Source organism: Callorhinus ursinus, unplaced genomic scaffold (assembly GCF_003265705.2).
Source record: "Callorhinus ursinus isolate GAN/ISIS: 27379988/994484 unplaced genomic scaffold, GSC_fseal_2.0 scaffold4, whole genome shotgun sequence".
Taxonomy (NCBI): domain Eukaryota; kingdom Metazoa; phylum Chordata; class Mammalia; order Carnivora; family Otariidae; genus Callorhinus; species Callorhinus ursinus.
The window spans coordinates 35,446,103-35,465,000 of NW_027397066.1; the positions used below are offsets into that span (position 1 = coordinate 35,446,103).

Below are 18,898 nucleotides of genomic sequence, written 5' to 3' on the forward strand. Positions count from 1 at the left end.
GGTGGGAAGAATTTGAGAATAGAGCTAATTTCATGTATTGAAGTTGATAATGAAGTAAGTCTTTTCCTGGAATATGCAGTGTATTTGAAATAACCAAATAAGGCATAACACTGACCTAAGAAAGAAACTGGGATGTTCCTTAGCTTCTCTGGCACATTCAAATGAATTGTTTAGAGTCCTTGAAGTGAAAGCTTGCACTCACTTGACTTTCTTGGGCACCTTGTCAACAAGGAATCCTAATCATACACGGGTCATGTTCCACAGACTAGGATTTATCTGTAGCATTTTTTTCACTAATAAATTATTTCAATGAGCAGACAGCATGCATGGCATCATGGAAAGAGTGCAGGTTTTAGAGGCAGCGTGACCTGAATTCAAGATCTGGCCAGGCTTTGTGTTGATGAACTAAAAGGTGCTGGGCGTGTTCCTTATTTTCTTCAAACTTTATTTTCTTTATTTAAAAAAAATGAGATAATAACGCTTACTTTGCATTGATGATTAAAAGAGCCAGTGTCTATAAAGCACGCCGCACATTCCTATTATCATTAATTTCAGGATTGTATTAATTTTCAGAAAAAAATTCTGAATCACTTGAAAAATACATGAGAAATATTTCCATAGGTATCCTGGAAGTCTTGGAAAACTATGCCAAGGAAGAGAAAGATTAATTAATTTCTACTTGCGTGGAACTGAATGGTAGACTTACATGCTTGCACTTAGGTTTGGCAAGGACAGGGTCAGGTGGAGGTTGGGGACGCGGGACCCAGTGGGGAGGCAGGGCACTATGACCACTGTTTCTGCTCAGTAGTTGGCAAAAGAGCAGAGGGCTCATTCTGAGGAAATGATCTGAGGGCCGCCCAGGTGGACTTGTGGGTGGAGGCTATACTGGGTAGCAGCCGTTGAGAGAGAACCAAGTACTCAGCTCCCAGGTCTCCGGTACAGAGCAGAACTTTTCCCACCTTCAGCACTTGGTACACCACCTATGCACCAGACCCCAGGTGTGTCTTGAAGAGCAGGTGACTGTCACGCATTTAGATATATTGCTTAATGTGAGCGAAGCCTGTGTTTCTATTGAAACGCAGAACCTGCTCTTGCACTATTGATGGTGCTGGAATTACTTGGCTGAGGCAGGGCAAATTGCATGTATTGATGGGTTAATGAGAAGTCCTTTCCTGGCCTATGCATTGTATTTTAAACAACTGACTAAGGCTCCTTGACGGCTAAGATAAGAAAAGTGCTGGGAAGCAGATGCGTGATAGCTTCTCTGGGACATTCGTTTTGTTTGGGGTCATTGTGGCGCATGTGCTTTCATTGAAGAAAAATGAGTCATATATTCTCCCCGCTGCTTTCGCTCATGGACCAGATTCCCCAGGAGCTTTTCCCATTTTAGCACATAGCTGACTCTTAAAAGAAATGGAATGCAACGAAAGTAGAATATTACCAGTTATGGTTACGATTTAGAATGTCATGTTTTCTTCGCTGCTTTCGTTACCTTGGTTGCCACCGTAGGTGTGTCTCTTTGTACTCCTGGCCAAGCCACCCCCAAGTAAAAGAATATAACCTGCCCTGTAGAGCTACATATATCCTCTGTAACCCTGCGTCTTCATTCACAGTACTTTTTAATATATCAAGCCGACATTTCTGATGGTGATTCCGATGACATGAGTTTTATAAGATAAACTGAAATAAAATCCAGAACTAAAGGCTCCTCTACACCAGTTTGGTGAAAATTGCCTACCCTGTCTTAGAAACCTCCCTTAAGCTTCAGAGTCCAGATCAAACGCCACTAACCTCAGAAAGCCTTCTCTGCCCTTAATAAGCAGATCCCTCCCATCCATGTTAGGATTTCCTCGCTGTCCTTCTCTGCACCATCCACTTGACACTTTCCTTTTCCATTCTGCATTGTGGCTTACTTTGTTGGGTGTTTGCATAAAAATCTATTGTAAGCTTCTTAAGTACAAAGACCTTTTAAATTTTTTTAAGTGAGTCTTTGAGTTTTCCACCCTGCCCAGCACGCAGAGGAATCCAAGAAGCATTTATTGTGTGATGCTATTTCTCCCCATCTTGTTGATTAATCAAAAGTTGATTCAACACCTCTTCTGTGCCAGCAGCTGTTATTCTGCTGCAGGGAGATGTGGTGAATAAGGCACGCATGGTCTCTGCCTTTGATCAGAAATAATTTCCTTCCTTCTGTATGCCTCTACTTTGGGAAATCGAGTAGGAGAATGTAAGAGGCTGGTCAGGAAAGGAGAATGCGGTAGTTGGAAGAAACACTGTGAGTTTGTTGGAAAGTGCGAACATTGCCCCTGTTCTCGGTTTCATGGTCAAGTTTGGGATTGGCTCAGGGTTGCATTCAGATTTCTTCTGCTCTGAATCCTTTCTGGAGTTCCAAATGGCACGGATTCCTTCCATGTGGGGTGAGTTCCCTGCTTGTGTTCAAATTCCCATTCCGCTTGCTTTCTGCATGGCCTTGGAATTGTTGCTTAATCTCACTGAGGCTCACTTTGTGCTATTAATAGAGTCTACCACTTCTAATCAGATGATATTGGGTGCCTGGTTCATAATGCGTGCTTCATTAGTGTCAGTGGTTTTTAATTTCATTATTGCTATTAGCTGCTGCTATCTTTACATGCATGACTGTAAGAAGGGTCATGTCAGCACTGCTGGGAATAGGGTGGAGACAGCCCCGGCTGGGAATTTGCTCAATGGTCTCCTTTCCCAGGCGGCAGAGCTGAACAACTCTGTGGGGAGGGGGTGCCGGAACCTTCCATATCTGGATGTGATCTGACAGTTGTGGGCTTCCCGGCTCTCACCTCCCGCTGGCAGTCTTCCTTCTGCTCCCACTAAGCCTTACTAAGTGGGAGACTATGTGAAGGGAAAAAGAAATTTCCTCCCCTCTTGGGCCTCCTGGCTGCAAGTTTACTTAGATCTTAAGGGAGGAATGGTGTTCCTATCTTGTGGGTTAAGCTGTCTCCTGGCTAGAACTTTGTTTCCTCCAATACTAACAAAATGGATTTTCTCCCCCCCACCCTTTCTTGTTAATAGGGTGCTGAGAAAATTTTGTCAATGAATGAATCAGGAGAACTGCAAGACCTTTTAACCAGAATTGAGGTAATTGTGCTTTTAGCAACTTATTTTTAGTAATCAAAATGTTAAACACATTCTGATTGTAATTGAGTTTTCCTAATTGCATTTTTCTCCTCATGTTCTAACAAATATGGAACAGGATACGTGTGGCAGTTTTAATTTGATATCACCTGCCATTAGGTTTGCTCCAGCTGGAGTGACTGTGGTGTTAGCTTCTCCCAACCTCGTACTATTAGGTGAGAATTCCAGTCAGTGTTATTAGAGCCTAATTCTTCGTAATAGAGATGTTGATGAGGTGTTTCAGAATCAGGCAATTGTCTTGAAGCACATTTACAATTTTTCATTTAAATTATTTTTCCCATGGACCAGCTTATCATTTCTAAAGATTACAGAAAAATGGTTTCTCCAAAAGTGCACACTTTAATTTTGTTCCAATCCTTATAATTATAGCATCAGAGCAGTGCTTGGTTCAAATATATAATGTATCGCATCAGTATGGAACCAGGAAGCCCTCTGCTAAACTATTTTATCAGCCTGTTTCTCTCTATCAGTAGGAAAATCATATGTTTTCTTGCCCAAACGGGGACACTTTGAGAGTGAAAAGGGTCTATTGATAATTGTTCTGGGCCTGCACACACGAACCAGGACATTCTCAGGTGAATTGGGCAATGTGGTCACCCAGTATCTATCTATATGCCACTACCGGCTCTTCTTGCTTTAGTTTCCTTTACTGACCTCATGTCTGATTCTCTACCATTTTTTGTACTTCACTTGAAAGAGAGAACTATTTGTGGCTTCTTCCTACCATTCCTTCGTGCAAGTTGTCTTGTCTGACTAGAATGCCCTTGGTCCAATTCCTCATTTCCTTCCACCATCTTCAAGACCAACATAGAGTATCCCTTCTTCCCCACATCATTCCTGGTCTCTCTCGCCTTGGAATTCCTATAACTCTCTTTTTGTTGGATGCTTATCAAAATTTTTTTTTCACTTTTGTATTGTTTTTCCTTGGTTATTTGACTCATGTCCCAAATGAACTATGTATGCCTTGGTTTTAGGAGTCATGGCTTATTCATATTGTGATCTTTTCCGAAGGACAAACACCATGAGGGCAAGTACTCCATAGTCTGAAACTCCTCTCAGCTTGAAAATCTGTATGGATGGATTTATTTTTTTCCTTTTGTCTCTATACTTAACTCCACCCTCTTGAAACCATTAATTTGGCATATCTTTTTATTTAAATGATTTAACTGGGTTAAAGTGTATTATTATTTTCTGTGTACATTTTTAATTTGTGTAATGTTGTTATGTACTTTACCTAATTTTGGTGCAAATTATTTTCACTAGATGCTATGTTTTTAAGGACCATCTATGTTACTGTATGAACATTTAATCCATTTCTTCTAACTACTCCATGATGGAAATATTTTATATCTGTATTATCCAAAGTAGGAGCCACAGGCTACATATGGCTTTATAACCACTATTATCATGAATAATATGGCTAGTGTGACTGAGAAACTGAAACTTTAATTTTATTTAATTTTACTTGGTTTAAAATTAAATTTAAATAGCCACATGTGGCCAGTGGCTCCTGTTTTGGACAGTGCAGCTCCATGGTGACCACCCACTATTTTTTACCTACCTACTTTTCCACCAATGGATACCCCGATGTCCTTCAACACGCTGCCAGGAACAGCCTTGAACATGTTCCCTTATGGATTTCTCTGGGAGTAGAAATTGCTTAAGCATACACTTAATTTTCCAGGTAGATGGGTCTCTGAAATGGTTGCATCTTGCAGATATTCCCTCTTGTAGAGAAAGAAGTTTAGTGTGTTCCCACATTCTTTTATTTTTGTTTCTGCATTCTTTACTCTTTTATATTGTTCTCTAATGTACTGTTCTCTAATTTTTGCTAGGGTATAGGTGTAAATATATATTGCCCCTTTGTTCTAATTTACATTTTCCTGATTACCACTGAGTTTAGGTATCTCATTTAAGCTTGTTAGATTTTAAATTTCTTGTGTGAATTGTGTATTCTTACACCTTACATCATAAAAGTCTTGGAATTGTCTTTTTTTTTTCTTGGTTGGTTTTCAGAAGCCCCTTCTGTATTCTAAATATTAATTTTTTTGTTTGTTTTAGTCATTGTCAATATTTCCTTTCCTTTTTTCAGTTTCTTTCATGATGTCCTTCATCCAATAGAAATCCTCTGATATAATCAAATTGATCATTCTTCCTCATAATGAAGTAAATTTTCATCTTAAGGTCACGTAATTATCATCCTGTATTACTTTCTATTAACTTTATAACATTTCACATCTAGGTCTTAATTCATATAGAATGCACTTTCATTTTCTCTTCTTTTCTTCTTTCTTTCTTTCTTTCTTTCTTTCTTTCTTTCTTTCTTTCTTTCTTTCTTTTCTTTTCTTTTGTTAGTAAAGCGATAGAAGTTTATTAAGTGAAGATACAGAAAAAGTTCTCAGGAGTGAGAAGGGTCCCAACAGGGTTGCCCTTCATTTTCTTTTTTTCTCTTTTTTTAATTTTTTAAAATTTTTTTATTGTTATGTTAATCACCATACATTACATCATTAGTTTTTGATATAGTGTTCCATGATTCATTGTTTGTGCATAACACCCAGTGCTCCACACAGAACGTGCCCTCCTTAATACCCATCACCAGGCTAACCCATCCCCCCACCCCCCTCCCCTCTAGAACCCTCAGTTTGTTTTTCAGAGTCCATCATCTCTCATGGTTCGTCTCCCCCTCTGATTTACCCCAATCATCTATTAAATAATCTACTATTTTTTTATTGCTTTGTTGTGCCAATTTTATATCATAGTAAATCCCCATTTATACTTGGGCCTTGGTTTGAGCTCTCTAGTCAGTTCCATTGTCTGTTCTTACTGTACCAATGTCATACTGTTTTCATTTCTGTGGTTTAACAGCATCTTTTAGAGTCATATAGGGTAAATCTCTCTCATTGTTCTTTTTAAAGATTGATGATTGGCTTAGCTGTTCATGAACTTTTATTCTTTGAGTCTATAATCCGTTAATTCAACTTGATTAACACCATCATGCTATATAAATATAACCTTTCTCTCTCAGCTCAAAGAATTTTGGAAAGAAGATTTTGTTCTCTTCGTTAAGTCTGTCTCCATTCTACAGATGACAAAAATAAAGTGCAAATATTTAAGACTATTGGTAATGTTGAAAAGAATTGTATAGTACTGGCTTCTGCTGCTGTAGTTGCTGAAAGGTGCTATAACTCTGTTGGGCTGTTTTTCCCATATAACAAAACTGGTAGAGAAATTGCAGCTGTCCAAGAAAGCCCTAAACTCTGCTGAAAGAGAGGCTTAAGGCTCACTAACCTAGGTAATGATACTGACCTTCAGGAGAGGCAATTGGAAGAGCCAAGAAAAGTGGATAAAGGATGCAAGATTCAGGTCTAAACCCATCCCATTCTTCAAGTTGACTTTTGGCAGCAGAGTAGGAGTTAAATATTCATGAGGTTGGAAACATTGGAGACTTAACTAGGCAGCAAGTAATATTCTGGATGTTTTACATGTACTGAGTCATTGAAACCTCACAACAATTCTGCAGGTTGGGTTCTGTTATTATCCGCATTTTACTGACAAGGAAATGGAGGCACAGAGGATTAGATCAGTTGCTGAAGATCTTACACATAGTGTTTGAGTCGTGATTCTAATCACCTTGACTCCAAAGCCCATGGTCTTAAGCATGAATCTATGTAGCCACGACTCTCAAATTAAGTGGCATGTAGTTGTCTGGGAAATCTGACCATATGTGGCAAGACCCAAGGCTCAAGTAGACAGAGCATTAGATCCAGGGAACAGGCTAGATTTTAACACTAGGATCTTGGAAACTAGGGGTGGGGCATCCTGGAAGATAGGTAAATTGGTGATAACTTTCAAGAGAAACCAGACAGATCTTGCCAAGTTCTGGTTTGCTGTTACTTGGTCCTACATGGTAGACAATGACTGTCCTGGTCCTCATAATTCAGGTTCTAGTTTTCAGTATTTTATGTAGGATAATGCTTGGGTGAGAAGGATGAAATGAAAACACCATTTGAGTAAAATTTATTTATTTATATATTTATGAATTCCTTTATATAAATAAACAAGCTGGAGATTAGAAGCAAAGAAGTGTTTAAGGCTCCCCCTAAACAATAACTATGATGGATAGCTGATCCTGCTGGTGTCCACACAGAGAAAGCCACGGGAGCCTTGAGATGTATTAACAAACACCTGGTTTTGGCAGATACTGAATTAAAGATTGCAGATGGTAGAGACGCTCCAAGTAAGCTTTAGCCTCGCTATTTTTTTTAAAGATATGAACAAACATTCTTGTCATTCTAATGAGATTGCCAACATAGTGTCCATTCCCTGTACTTTTTTCTTGTAAAAATCTGATTATCCCCTGAGGGCTGGTGACTACTTATTTATTGTTCATGAAGAACAGAAGTAAGATTTTCAGCTGCACATGGAGGATGCTATGGGTATTTTTACGGGGCATTGGAGCTGTCAGAAACTGTCCTAACCCTCCCTGGAGAAGCAGAGTTCTGGATGATCGCCCCCCTGCCCCTCCCGCTGGGGGTGGCCATGGCGTATTCATAGACCACAGCAGGAGAGCAGAACCCACTCACCTGGGAAATCAGGCCATGTACCCTGTCTGCCTCTCTCTGAAATCTGAACATCTTTTTAAGTAGGTCTGTGGCAAGCCATCACCCTGGGTTCAAGAATCGGACTCGTGTATTTAGACTTACACATTTAGGATAGTAAGCTACAAATTTCCTCTGTGTCTGCATTTTGTTCAGTGGCTTCTTTCTCAAGTCTGCAAATTGAGGGTGCTGGAAACTCTGATTATCAGGAAAGATTGTGTCTATTAGCAGCTTGATCAGACAGAGGTGTTTAGCAGGCACTTAACAAGCATTTGCTGAATTAAGTTGTTGACTATAGTTTAAAACAAAATACATGGACAGAGGTAAATTGTCCAGAGATGATTATATGCCAAGTGTGCACTCTTTGACAGTCTGTTATGTGGATAAATTTGCTCCATAGACAATCTAGATGATGAGGTTTATGGTTACAGGAACTCAGATAAATCACTTCCTCTTTGCTGGAATACATGAGTCTTTCAAGCTCTACTAGAATAGGAAAGGGCAATCTGAGGTTAAAAGTAATAAATATATTCATTTCCTAATCTCGAGGAAGACACTGAAACCCTTTGATGTTTCTATATTAGATAAGGGGAAAATCTCTTTATATTTCTGAATTTGAGTTTGTGCTACAAAGGAAATCTATGTGATAGCCATTCATGAGTTCTCCCCTTTTATCTTTGTCCCCTTGGTCCTTTGTTAGAGACTCTGGAGTTCTGTGCTTCAATTCAGATGATTGCAGTATGGAGTAGACTTATGCAAAGACCTAAGGGTAGGGCTGAGAGCTACTATGAAGTGAACAGGAAAGTGTCTGGCTCCCTGCTTTATCCCCAGTGCCTTGTACAGTGTCTGGCAAGTAGACACTCAGTATTTGTGGAATGGATGAATACATGAAAGTGTCTCACCTGCTGAGTATCTATTTGTTTAAAATCTCTCACCAAGTATATGTGAACAGAAATACGTAAAAGGAGAGGATGAGTTCTCCTTCCTTTTTTCTTGAATTCCACCCCAAAGAGACATGCTTCTACCCAAACGCCCATTCCAAAGAATGGCCATTCTGTAGACTCAGTCCTCTGTGTGTTATTCTCACCCAGGTCTGCATAATTTCTTGCTTTGCTGGGCTACGGGCACGGAAGAACTAATTGCTTCACATTCAGTGTTTCTGCAGTAAATCTCTTCATTGAAAGAGAAAGTCCGTTTTGTTGCTATGAATAATAACTATTGTTAACTTCGGTTATTCCTTCTTCCTCCTTCCTAGAACATTGTCCCTGCTTAGGGGACTTTTCTAGCTGTTTCAACATCTGTCCTGATGGCGGAACCGTCTATTTAGCTGTATCTAATACATCAAATCCAAGCCAGTTCTTTCTCTTTGTTGAAACTCTCTTAAGTTGGAACCACAGTCTGACGAAAGTATAACATTATAACAAAAGTGCTCTCTGGAGGACACAGCTAGAAATGACTGAATTATTTATTTTTATTAGAAGAACAAATGGAGTAGATTGTGCTGGATGACTTAACAGGAATGAGATTCCTGGAGGCTAATAGACCAGTGGGAGCTCCAGACCCACTCACCCTCCCCCCACTTCTGTTTCAGTCACAGCACTTATCATGTTAACTCTTTTAGGTTTGGGGATCCCATGTAATATGTTATTGGAGACAAGCATGGATGTAAATAAAGTTAAAAACTACTATTAAAGAGGAAAGACCATGGGATTTGCTCTTTTTTTTTGTTTTTATTTAAATTCCAGTTAGTTAGCATGCAGTGTAATATTAGTTTCAGGCATACAATATAGTGATTCAACACTTACGTGCAACACCTGATGCTCATCACAACAAGTGCACTCCTTCATCCCCATCACGTATTTAATCCATCACCCCCCGCCTCCCCTCTGATAACTATGTTTGTTCTGTATAGTTATGAGTCTCTTTCTTGGTTTGCCTCTCTCTCTCTCTCTCTCTCTCTCTCTCTTCCCCCCAATGATCATTTGTTTTGTTTCTTAAATTCCACATATGAGTGAAATCATATGATTTTTGTCTTTCTCTGACTTATTTCACTTAGCGTAATACTCTCTAGCTCCATCCACATCCTTGCAAATGGCAAGATTTCATTCTTTTGGATGGCTGAGTAATATTCCATTGCATGTATCTGCCACATCTTCTTTATCCATTCAAGTATCAAGGGACACTTGGGCTGTTTCCATAGTTTGACAATATTTGGGACAAACCTATACAGAGATTTATTTGTAGTCTATCTGAAATTCAAATCAACTGGGCATCTCATATTTTTAATTGCAAAATTTGATAACCCTATTCCACTTGGAACCCAAACCTAATTATAATCTAGCACTAATGGGTGAAGTCCTGGACTCAAGGGTCCTGCAGTTCCTTTCCCCAGGACCTAGGCCAGCCCAACATCTGTTCTGACAAGTTGGGGCTCTTGCTGTACAAGTCATTATATATTTTTAATATAAACTTCTAGCATAGCTCTAGTGAATGTCAAGGGCCTATCTTTATCATATTTTTCTAGAATTTGATAAGAACACCATTATTTACTAATTCTCTTATAATTTGCTTTTAAACTACCTTCATTTCCTATCTTGAGAGCTACTAAAAGTAGCTCCCTTTCCTATGAAGGAATTTCTTCATTTCCTAAAGAGGGGGCTTTTCTAAAGACTTTTTTTTTTTTTTTTTAAAGATTTTACTTATTTGACAGAGAGAGACACAGCGAGAGAGGAAACACAAGCAGGCGGGGCTTGATCCCAGGACCCCGGGATCATGACCTGAGCCGAAGGCAGACGCTTAATGACTGAGCCACCCAGGTGCCCCTAAAGACTTTTTAGTGTTATGTAAAATTATAAATTCACACTACCATGTGTTGGTCAATTCTTGCACAAAGGAATGACAAGAACCCACCTACATAGTAACCAGATTGCTGTACATGCTCAATCTAACTTTCTGGGACAGTTTTGAATCTGTAGTCTCTATAAAGTTCCTTGTTTGTTTCATTCAGCTTGCCAGTCACTACTTTCCATCAAAGTGGCACTAAAAATGAGATATTACATGTATTTTGCCATCTTGCTGTAATAGCTAAGTCAAACTGTAATTGCAAGCGAATGTTGCTATATAGAGAAAATGTGTATCTGAAAAGGAGTCTGGGAACATACAGATTTTCAGGCAATCATGCCCTTAATGTTTGTTCCTCAAAGTGCATTCCTTAAGGTACTAATTGTGAGAGAATTATAGTTGTTTCCTGGGAAAAGTGTTAACATAGCTGTATGTCCTGGGGAAATGATGGGTTAAACCTAATTAATCAGGTTCCTTTTCATTTGGGTGCTTTGGAGGCTTTAGTATGTGCAGTTGTGAGTCTCTAGAGAACAGCCATACATATGTGTATGTAAAATATGTTTGTCTGAGTGTATTTCTGTGGGTGTGTATAGATTCATATTTCCCAATCTTATTTTAGCAATTATTCTCTTTACAAAGCCAAGCTTTCAAACATTGCTGCAGACTCCTATTTTGCAAGTCAGAAGCCTGGTCTTACTTCACTTTTCTTCTTGTATTCATTCTGTAATGACTCTGTCCTAATTTCCCCACAGCTGATGGATACCACTAGTGGACTCCAGCAAAGGATATGTGTTCAAAGAAGCAAATAGAAATGTGTGTGAATAATTTTCAAAATATTATCCTCAACATACCGCATAGTTATTTTTATTCTAGTAGGAGGGTATTCTATCTTTACTTGAGGTAGAATGGCGGATAGCCATTGTGGGAAGTTTTATGGACTTAGATAAATGTCTTAAGATTTCAATGTCTATTTCCTTAATGAGGGCAAAGATGCCTGAATTATCTGTTTTGCAGTAGAAGGTGTCTGTATGTGTAAAGGATGGGGTAAGGAAAGATTCTACGCAATAAGGCATTTGAAAGTGCTTTTTAAAAAAACAAAGCATTATTCAAATGTACAATACAACAACAAATCTTCAGTTGGTAGTGGCTTCTCCACTCTTCAGCTTTTTGTTTTCTGATTTTCCAGACTCACTATTAATGATACTCTTCTATAAACAAAGATATAAAACTGTCAAGAGATACTAAAGGGAAAGCTACCGTACTTTCCCCTAATGCGAAGAACCATTTCCTGAATTGCTTGGTTTGTAAATATGTGTTTTCATATGATAGATTTCCTGGGATATGGACCCTTTAACCTAAAATGTACCAGCCTCCACAAACCAAGGTTGTGCGATTGATGGCCGTCAATGGGATAATAAGGAAAACTTCAGCGAACTTTCCCCCTGGGTCTAATGTGCATAAATGGCCGTTGATTTCAAGTCCACGGCCATATTATGCCAATATTATTTTACGACCATCCACAATACAGAATGACAGGAAGGCTGATTGAGTTGTTCATGCTAACGCATTTTCTGTCCTCTCTTGTCCCTCTACAGAGAGTGCAGCATCCACATGAGTGTCCCTCCTGTGGAGGCTTTGGCTTTCTTCCGTGCTCTGTCTGCCATGGGAGCAAGATGTCAGTGTTTCGAAACTGCTTTACAGACTCTTTCAAAGCTTTGAAGTGTACTGCCTGCAACGAGAATGGTCTTCAGCGCTGTAAGAGCTGTGCTGGTTAGGTGGACCTCCCACCCGGGGAGCACCTTGTTTTATTTACCAGAGTCAGTTGTATGGTTTATACTTTTTTTTTTTAAAGGTCATGTTTATGGACTAATCAATAAACTTTGTTTATTGTAATTGCCTTTGTTTTGAATTTTTGCTGTGGCCATTTTCATTGATTTATTAAATAAATGTTTGTTTCACAACGATGTGCCATGCCCTGTGCTAGACCCTCGTTCCTACTTGAAATTAATGGAGTACCCAGGAGCATTCCAGGATATCCAAACTCTGATTTGTTAAATGTGTTTGGTTTTCTGAAGAGAAGACCGAATATGTCTAATGGTGCCTATTGCAGTGTCACCCATTTGTCTAGAATGAGTTAATCCAACTTCCGAGATGCATAACACATTTCTATGTGTCTCAGCTACAGAGGGGAAGAGAGCTCTGGATAGTGGAAAAGAATATGATCATATTTATACTTAGTAGATTTTTTTAAAGCTGTAAAACAGTCTTGGAGCTCATGACATGAATGATAAATCATTCATGTTATCAGGTGGATTTCTTGGTGATGATGTATATAAAAGCCACCAGAAGACTTATCTGGGCTTAGTTTTTTAAATATTTGCTTTGTGCTATAGATGCTGAATGCCCTCCAAAAAGGTGCTATTGTGCTTCTGAGCCAGACATAGTTTGAACACACAGGCAATGTTAGCAAAGTGGACAAAAAAAATTTTGTTATAATTATTGGTTGATGCCTACCTGTACATGCATCTGTATCCTGATGGGTTCCCTTATGAATGACTTTAATAAATCACTTGCTCAATATTTGTGAAAAGGTAATCAAAACATTTTACACTTTGGCGTTGTAAAAAGCTATAATCTTTACCGAGTACTTTCTTCTCAGTGAGGTTTAGTATAAGGTATGGTTTCTGTTCTCAAGCGGCTTACACTCTAAGAAGGAAGAAAGTGTTAAATAAGTATAGGCAAGTTGAGTCTTATACCACAAATGGTGCAGTGTGCTACGGGACCAACCTGTGTGCATTAGAAATAGTAAAAAAGACTTTGGTGGAGCAACTGATGTTTCAACTCCTGCATGAAGGATAATTGGAAACAAGGTAGCCACAGGGCAAGGGTGATTGTGCTCCAGGTAAAGGAATAGCGGATGTGGAGACCCAGAGGTCACAGAAAAGTTGTGTGTTTGAGGAACTGTAAGAAATCCAATATGGGGAGCGACAATCAGTGAGAGTGGAACGGTTTATAGCAGGCTAAGCATCCTACTCACAACACATTTATTTTGAACAAAATAATGAAAAATAACAACTGTCAAAGGCATTGGAAAACGACTACAACCAGAAAGGAACTGGAAGGGATTCAATCACTGGAAGAAGGGAAACAAACAAATGAATCTACACTGACCCTGCTTATTCTCTGAGAACACTTCCCAGTTTGCACAGAATTTAGCCCATAATGAAAGTGCAGACTTATCTGACTAAAGAAATAAATGTTGACATTTGCGGTTGCAGGATGCCTGGAACTAAATGGAAAATTCTAAGAAATGAGAGAACCAAACAAAGAGGAGCCACCAAATCGGCTTATTAGTTCCACCTAAATCCTGGGCTGATTCCTAACTGACCTATGCAGAGTAACCAGTTTCAGTGTGTGTGGGTTTTCCCCATACCACCAAGGAATTCTCTGTCACCTTCTGGGGGTCCTACAGTTCAACTCAATTCTGACACTGTCTACCGGGAGATGGTGTCAGATCCCATAGGTTAAGGGCTCAGTCCCACAAGACGGCCCTCCCATCACCACCACTTCAGATGTCTCTCAAAACTCTAGGTTGTCACCTGTGCTTCTAATCAACCAGCTAGAGATACAAGGTTCCAAAGACCCCCAATCCGGGATTGATTAGAGAACTCAGAGAAACATCTTACCTACTAGATCACCAGTTTATTATAAAAGGTTATCACTCAGGAATAGCCAGATGGAAGAGACGCATAGGGTGAGGTGTGGGGAAAGGGACTTCTACACCCTCTCCCAACATGTCACTCTCCCAGCATTGCCACATGTTCACCAACTCAGAAACTGTCCTAAATTCCAAGGGTTTTAGCTCTGTGCCAGAAAAGGGCACAAAGACCAAATATATATTTATTATAAATCACAATATCACCCAGAGGAAAGAAGTAGCTGAGAGACCAGAGAATTGAGCAGAAATTTCAACAGCTGCTCATCTTGCAAAGTCAGAGTTTGGAGTTCACGTGGTAAACACAATGTTTCCCTGAAATCCCAGAAAAGCCCCATATTTAGAGTTAAGACCAAGTTAAGATTAAGGGCTATATTGTAAAGAAAAGGGAAAAAAAAAAAAAAACACCTTGCCTTTAGAAGACCAAAAACAAAGCTTCCATGGTATCATGGTATCTTTGGTTGCTTGCTAGAGCAAAACTCAGTTCTTGAACTAAAGATAGAAAGGAACTCATTGAGTATGAAAATCTATAGCTCACATTATACTTAATGGTAAAAATATTAAATACTTTTCCCCTAAGATCAAGAAGAGTACATAAATGTCCACTTTTATCACTTCTATTCAATATTATGATGAAGGTCCTATCCAGTGAAACAGACCAGAAAACAAAAAGTCATAAAGATTGGGAAAAAATAAGGCTCATTCTTTGTAAACAATGTGATTGGCATGTAGAAAACCCAAAGAAATCTACAAATTACTGAACTTCAAAGTGAAGTTAAAAATTGTTGGAGTTAAAGTCATTTCATAAAAATTAGAAATACAATACACAAGTAACAAACAGTTAGAATATAAAATTAAAATAATACAATTTATAATGCTGTCAGCCATCTTTAAGTATATGGAATACATTTTACAAAATATGTGTAAGATTTCTACATTTAAAACTACAATAAATTTTGCTGAGAAATTATAGAACCCAAATACATGAGGAAATATACCACGTTTTGGATTGGAAGATGACATCTTAAAGATATCTATAGTTTCAGTGCAATCTCAACTAAAATCCTCAACTAAAATTTTTTGTAGAATTTGACCAATAATTTTAAATTTATATAAAAATGCAAACAATCTAGGGTATTCAAGAAAATGTTTAATAAGTAGAGTAAAATAAACAAATAGACCAGTGAAATGGAATAGAGAATGGAGAAATAGACACACACAATAAGGTCAATTGATTTTCAAGAAAGATGCCAAGTCAAGGCAATGCAGAATGGAAAGTAGTTTTGACAAATAATGCTGCAACTATTAGATTCCCATATGCAAAAAAACGACCTTGAAAGCTACTACTGCTACCATTACCACCACTCCTGCTACTGGCATCTAGTAGCTAGATGCCGTGGATGCTGTTAAATAGCCTACAAAACACAGGATAACCCCACCCCTCACTAAAGGATTCTCCAGTCTGAAATGTCAGTAGTGTCAAGACTGACAAACTCTGATCAAAATGTTAACACTAAAGCAGGAGACTATCTTCAAAGTCTCGGGGTAGGCAAAGATGTTTTGAATAAGTCACAAGACACCTAACTATAGAAAATGGTAAATCGGACTTAATTAAAATCTCCTCATTAAAAAGAAATGAAGAGGGGAGCTACAATGGGAGAAAATATTTACAGTACAAATATCTGTCCAAGGACTTATATTTAGGATATATAAAGAACCCTGAAAAATCACTATTAAAGACAATCTAATAAAGAAGTGTGCACTTCACAAAAGAAGACGAATGGATGGCTGAAAACAAGGGGAAATATACATATTAGTCATTGGGGGAATGCAAATTAAAACCACAATGCAACATTACTATATCATATTTAGAATAGCTAAACTTTTAGGGGTGCCTGGGTGGCTCAGTCGGTTAAGTGTCTGCCTTCTGTCCAGGTTGTGATCTCAGGGCCCTGGGATCAAGCTCCACATCGCGCTCCCTGCTCAGCAGGGAGCCTGCTTCTCCCTCTCCCTCTGCCCCTCCCCCTGCTTGTGCTTGTGCTCACTTTCTCTCTCTCTCAAATAAATAAAGAAAATCAATATTAAAAAAAAAAAAGAATAGCTAACCTTTTAAAAGACTGAAGATCTAAAGTGTTGGCATAGATATATAACAACCAGATCTCTTACACATCGCTAATGAGAATGTTAATTGGTGCAACCAGTTAGAAAAACCATTTGATGGTTTCTAATAAAGGTAATTGTATGCTTAATAATTTTACTCCTAGTTATTTATTCAAGAGAAATAAAAAAAAACCTATGTCCACATTGTGTATGAGTTTCATGGACTCTATATTCATAATAGGCAAAAAGCAAGATGCTGGCTGACAGGAGAATTAATAAGAAAATCATGGGTATATTAATACAGGGGCACACTACCTAGTAATAAAAAAGGACCGAACTATTGATTTAGCAATAACATGGATGAATCTCAAAAACATTATGTGAATAAACTAAGCCAGAAACGAAGAATATATCCTATGTGATTCCACTTAGATGAAGCTATAGATTAGGACAAAATCAATCTATAGAACAGTTGCCTCATGGGAAGGAAGGGGCAAAAAAGAGGAAATTAAATATGGCCAGACCAGAATAAGACAGTGGTGCAAATTATTGCTAGTTGAGAGCAGATTTCTCTTCTGTCAGGAAAGGGGGAAGAGTTTCTCCAATCAATGAACAAATTCTCATCACAGCTCCAACATGTCTCTGAGAATCTTTGAAGCAGTAGGGCTTATCCAGAAATTTCCTGACTAGTCTGGCACTGGCTATGTGTCTGCAAATCCAACCATAGTCCCCACGTCCTCCTTGTCTGGGGTATAACCAGGAGGGAGAATTAGAATAGTACAGGGAATTCTAATTTTTAGGCCCTATCTCAGACAAGAGCTCTCTTTCAATTGTATTCAGGAGGAATTTGTTTTTGTTTCTCTTTTATTCTTTTTTTCATGCATTGGCATGGAATTAAAGTGTTATGTTTTCTGCTGATTATTTGTGAGCCTCTAAAGAAGAACATTATGGAAGAGTAATGAAATTAAAAAAAAAAAAACCTCAGACATCTCATAGGGTTGTAGAAGTTAATGAGAGTAATAGGCTCATAAATAGGCTTATTTAAACATAAACTTATGTTAACTTTCTGAAAGAACTTGATTTAGAAGTTTCACGTCTATCCATTTCAGTTTTATAAAATGTAAGTAGATCATTATACCTGCTATATTTATCCCACATTGTTTTTCTGTGCAATTAATTAGAATATATAGGAAAGTATATCTATTTTAAAAACACAAAGCACTACACAGAAGCATAGAACAACCTCATAATTACCATAAATTTATGTATCAACAGTGTATCTTTTTATTAACCAGATAAGGAAATGAGCTAACATTTACTGGGCACCTTCAGTGTGCTTGGGTTTTTAGGTGTCTTATTCTTTACCATACTGTGAAGAAACTGATTCAGAATGTTATTAATTTTCCTGAAGTCTTGATATTTGTATTAATTTGTGGTATTAAGTGTCCATGTGAGCTGGCTTTGTTTCTGGTATAAAGTGGGAAATCAATGAAGCAAATAACAAACTTGCTCAAAGATACACACCTACACAAGCAATAGAATAGGAATGAAAAGTCTGCCCCATGCTCTTACACTGTTAGAATTTCATACATTCTTGCCTGCAATTCTCCATGTATTTCAAAAGCCAGGCAACGCTGGTTTTGGCTAAGGATGCATAGTGATACCATCAGGGCTAGGATGGTCCATGAAAACATTTTTAACCAAGATTAAAGGGTGGTGGGGAGATCTTAAAAAAAATAACACCTACCTAATAAATATAAATGCATATTTGTTTTTTAATCTTCTTGTAATCCCAAGGTCTTTTTTAAAAAGGCTAAATTATTGGTATATTGATTAGGGTTTGGTCTTTCATGCACAAGCCTCACATCCAATAAAGAAGTCAGTCTGGCATTCTTCAAAGTGGAGTGAAAATGTGAAGACTATTTGGGCAAGTAGTCTGAATGTGATATCCTTTTAGATTTGGGGGATTTTTTCTCCTGATCTTTTGTAGTTTCCTCACCCACAAGAATTTGATAATATATATTTTTTTAGTACTTGATTTTATACAGTTATTTCTAAAGGCGTTAAACTTCGTTTTCGTAAACATCTTTCTCTTTGCTCTCATAGTTAACGGGTCCATGCGACACTGAGTAATAACAAACTATTTCACTTAGTTAAAATTAATGTGATTTAGTTATACAATTATATATATAATTACTAACGCAATTAGAAATCTAACGGATTTGGGAAGAAACAACTGATTCCTGGGAGATCTATTTGTCTGCTGGTAGAAGAGTGTTTCTCCTGGTTGCAAGCATCAGCAGGGAGAAGGCATCAGAAGGAATGTTATTACAGAGGGAATGGGGAGCATCTGCCAACCTGGAGCGTAGGTGAAGTGGAACTGGCCTAAAAAAAGCTTTAGCTAACTGGGGCGCCTGGGTGGCTCAGTGGGTTGGGTGTCTGCCTTTGGCTCGGGTCATGATCCCGGAGTCCTGGG

The 18,898-nt window shown here is 38.4% G+C and overlaps 1 protein-coding gene across 4 annotated transcripts in view; it reads left to right on the plus strand.

The window, feature by feature from the left end:
- Positions 1-12,468, plus strand: part of LOC112835727 (glutaredoxin domain-containing cysteine-rich protein 1) — a 300,261-nt gene extending 287,793 nt beyond the window's left edge. For 3 of the 4 annotated variants that reach the window (XR_012377897.1, XR_012377899.1, XR_012377900.1), the window contains one exon: positions 12,203-12,340. Coding sequence is in view for 1 of the 4 variants with exons in the window: in XM_025887330.2 (XP_025743115.1) it covers positions 3,046-3,111; positions 12,203-12,382 (246 nt within the window). In the remaining 3 variants the exon portion in view is untranslated. Of the gene's footprint in view, positions 1-3,045; positions 3,112-12,202 lie in introns of all 4 variants that reach the window. The other variant, XM_025887330.2, reaches the window with a different exon arrangement.
- The last annotated feature ends 6,430 nt before the right edge of the window (positions 12,469-18,898 follow it).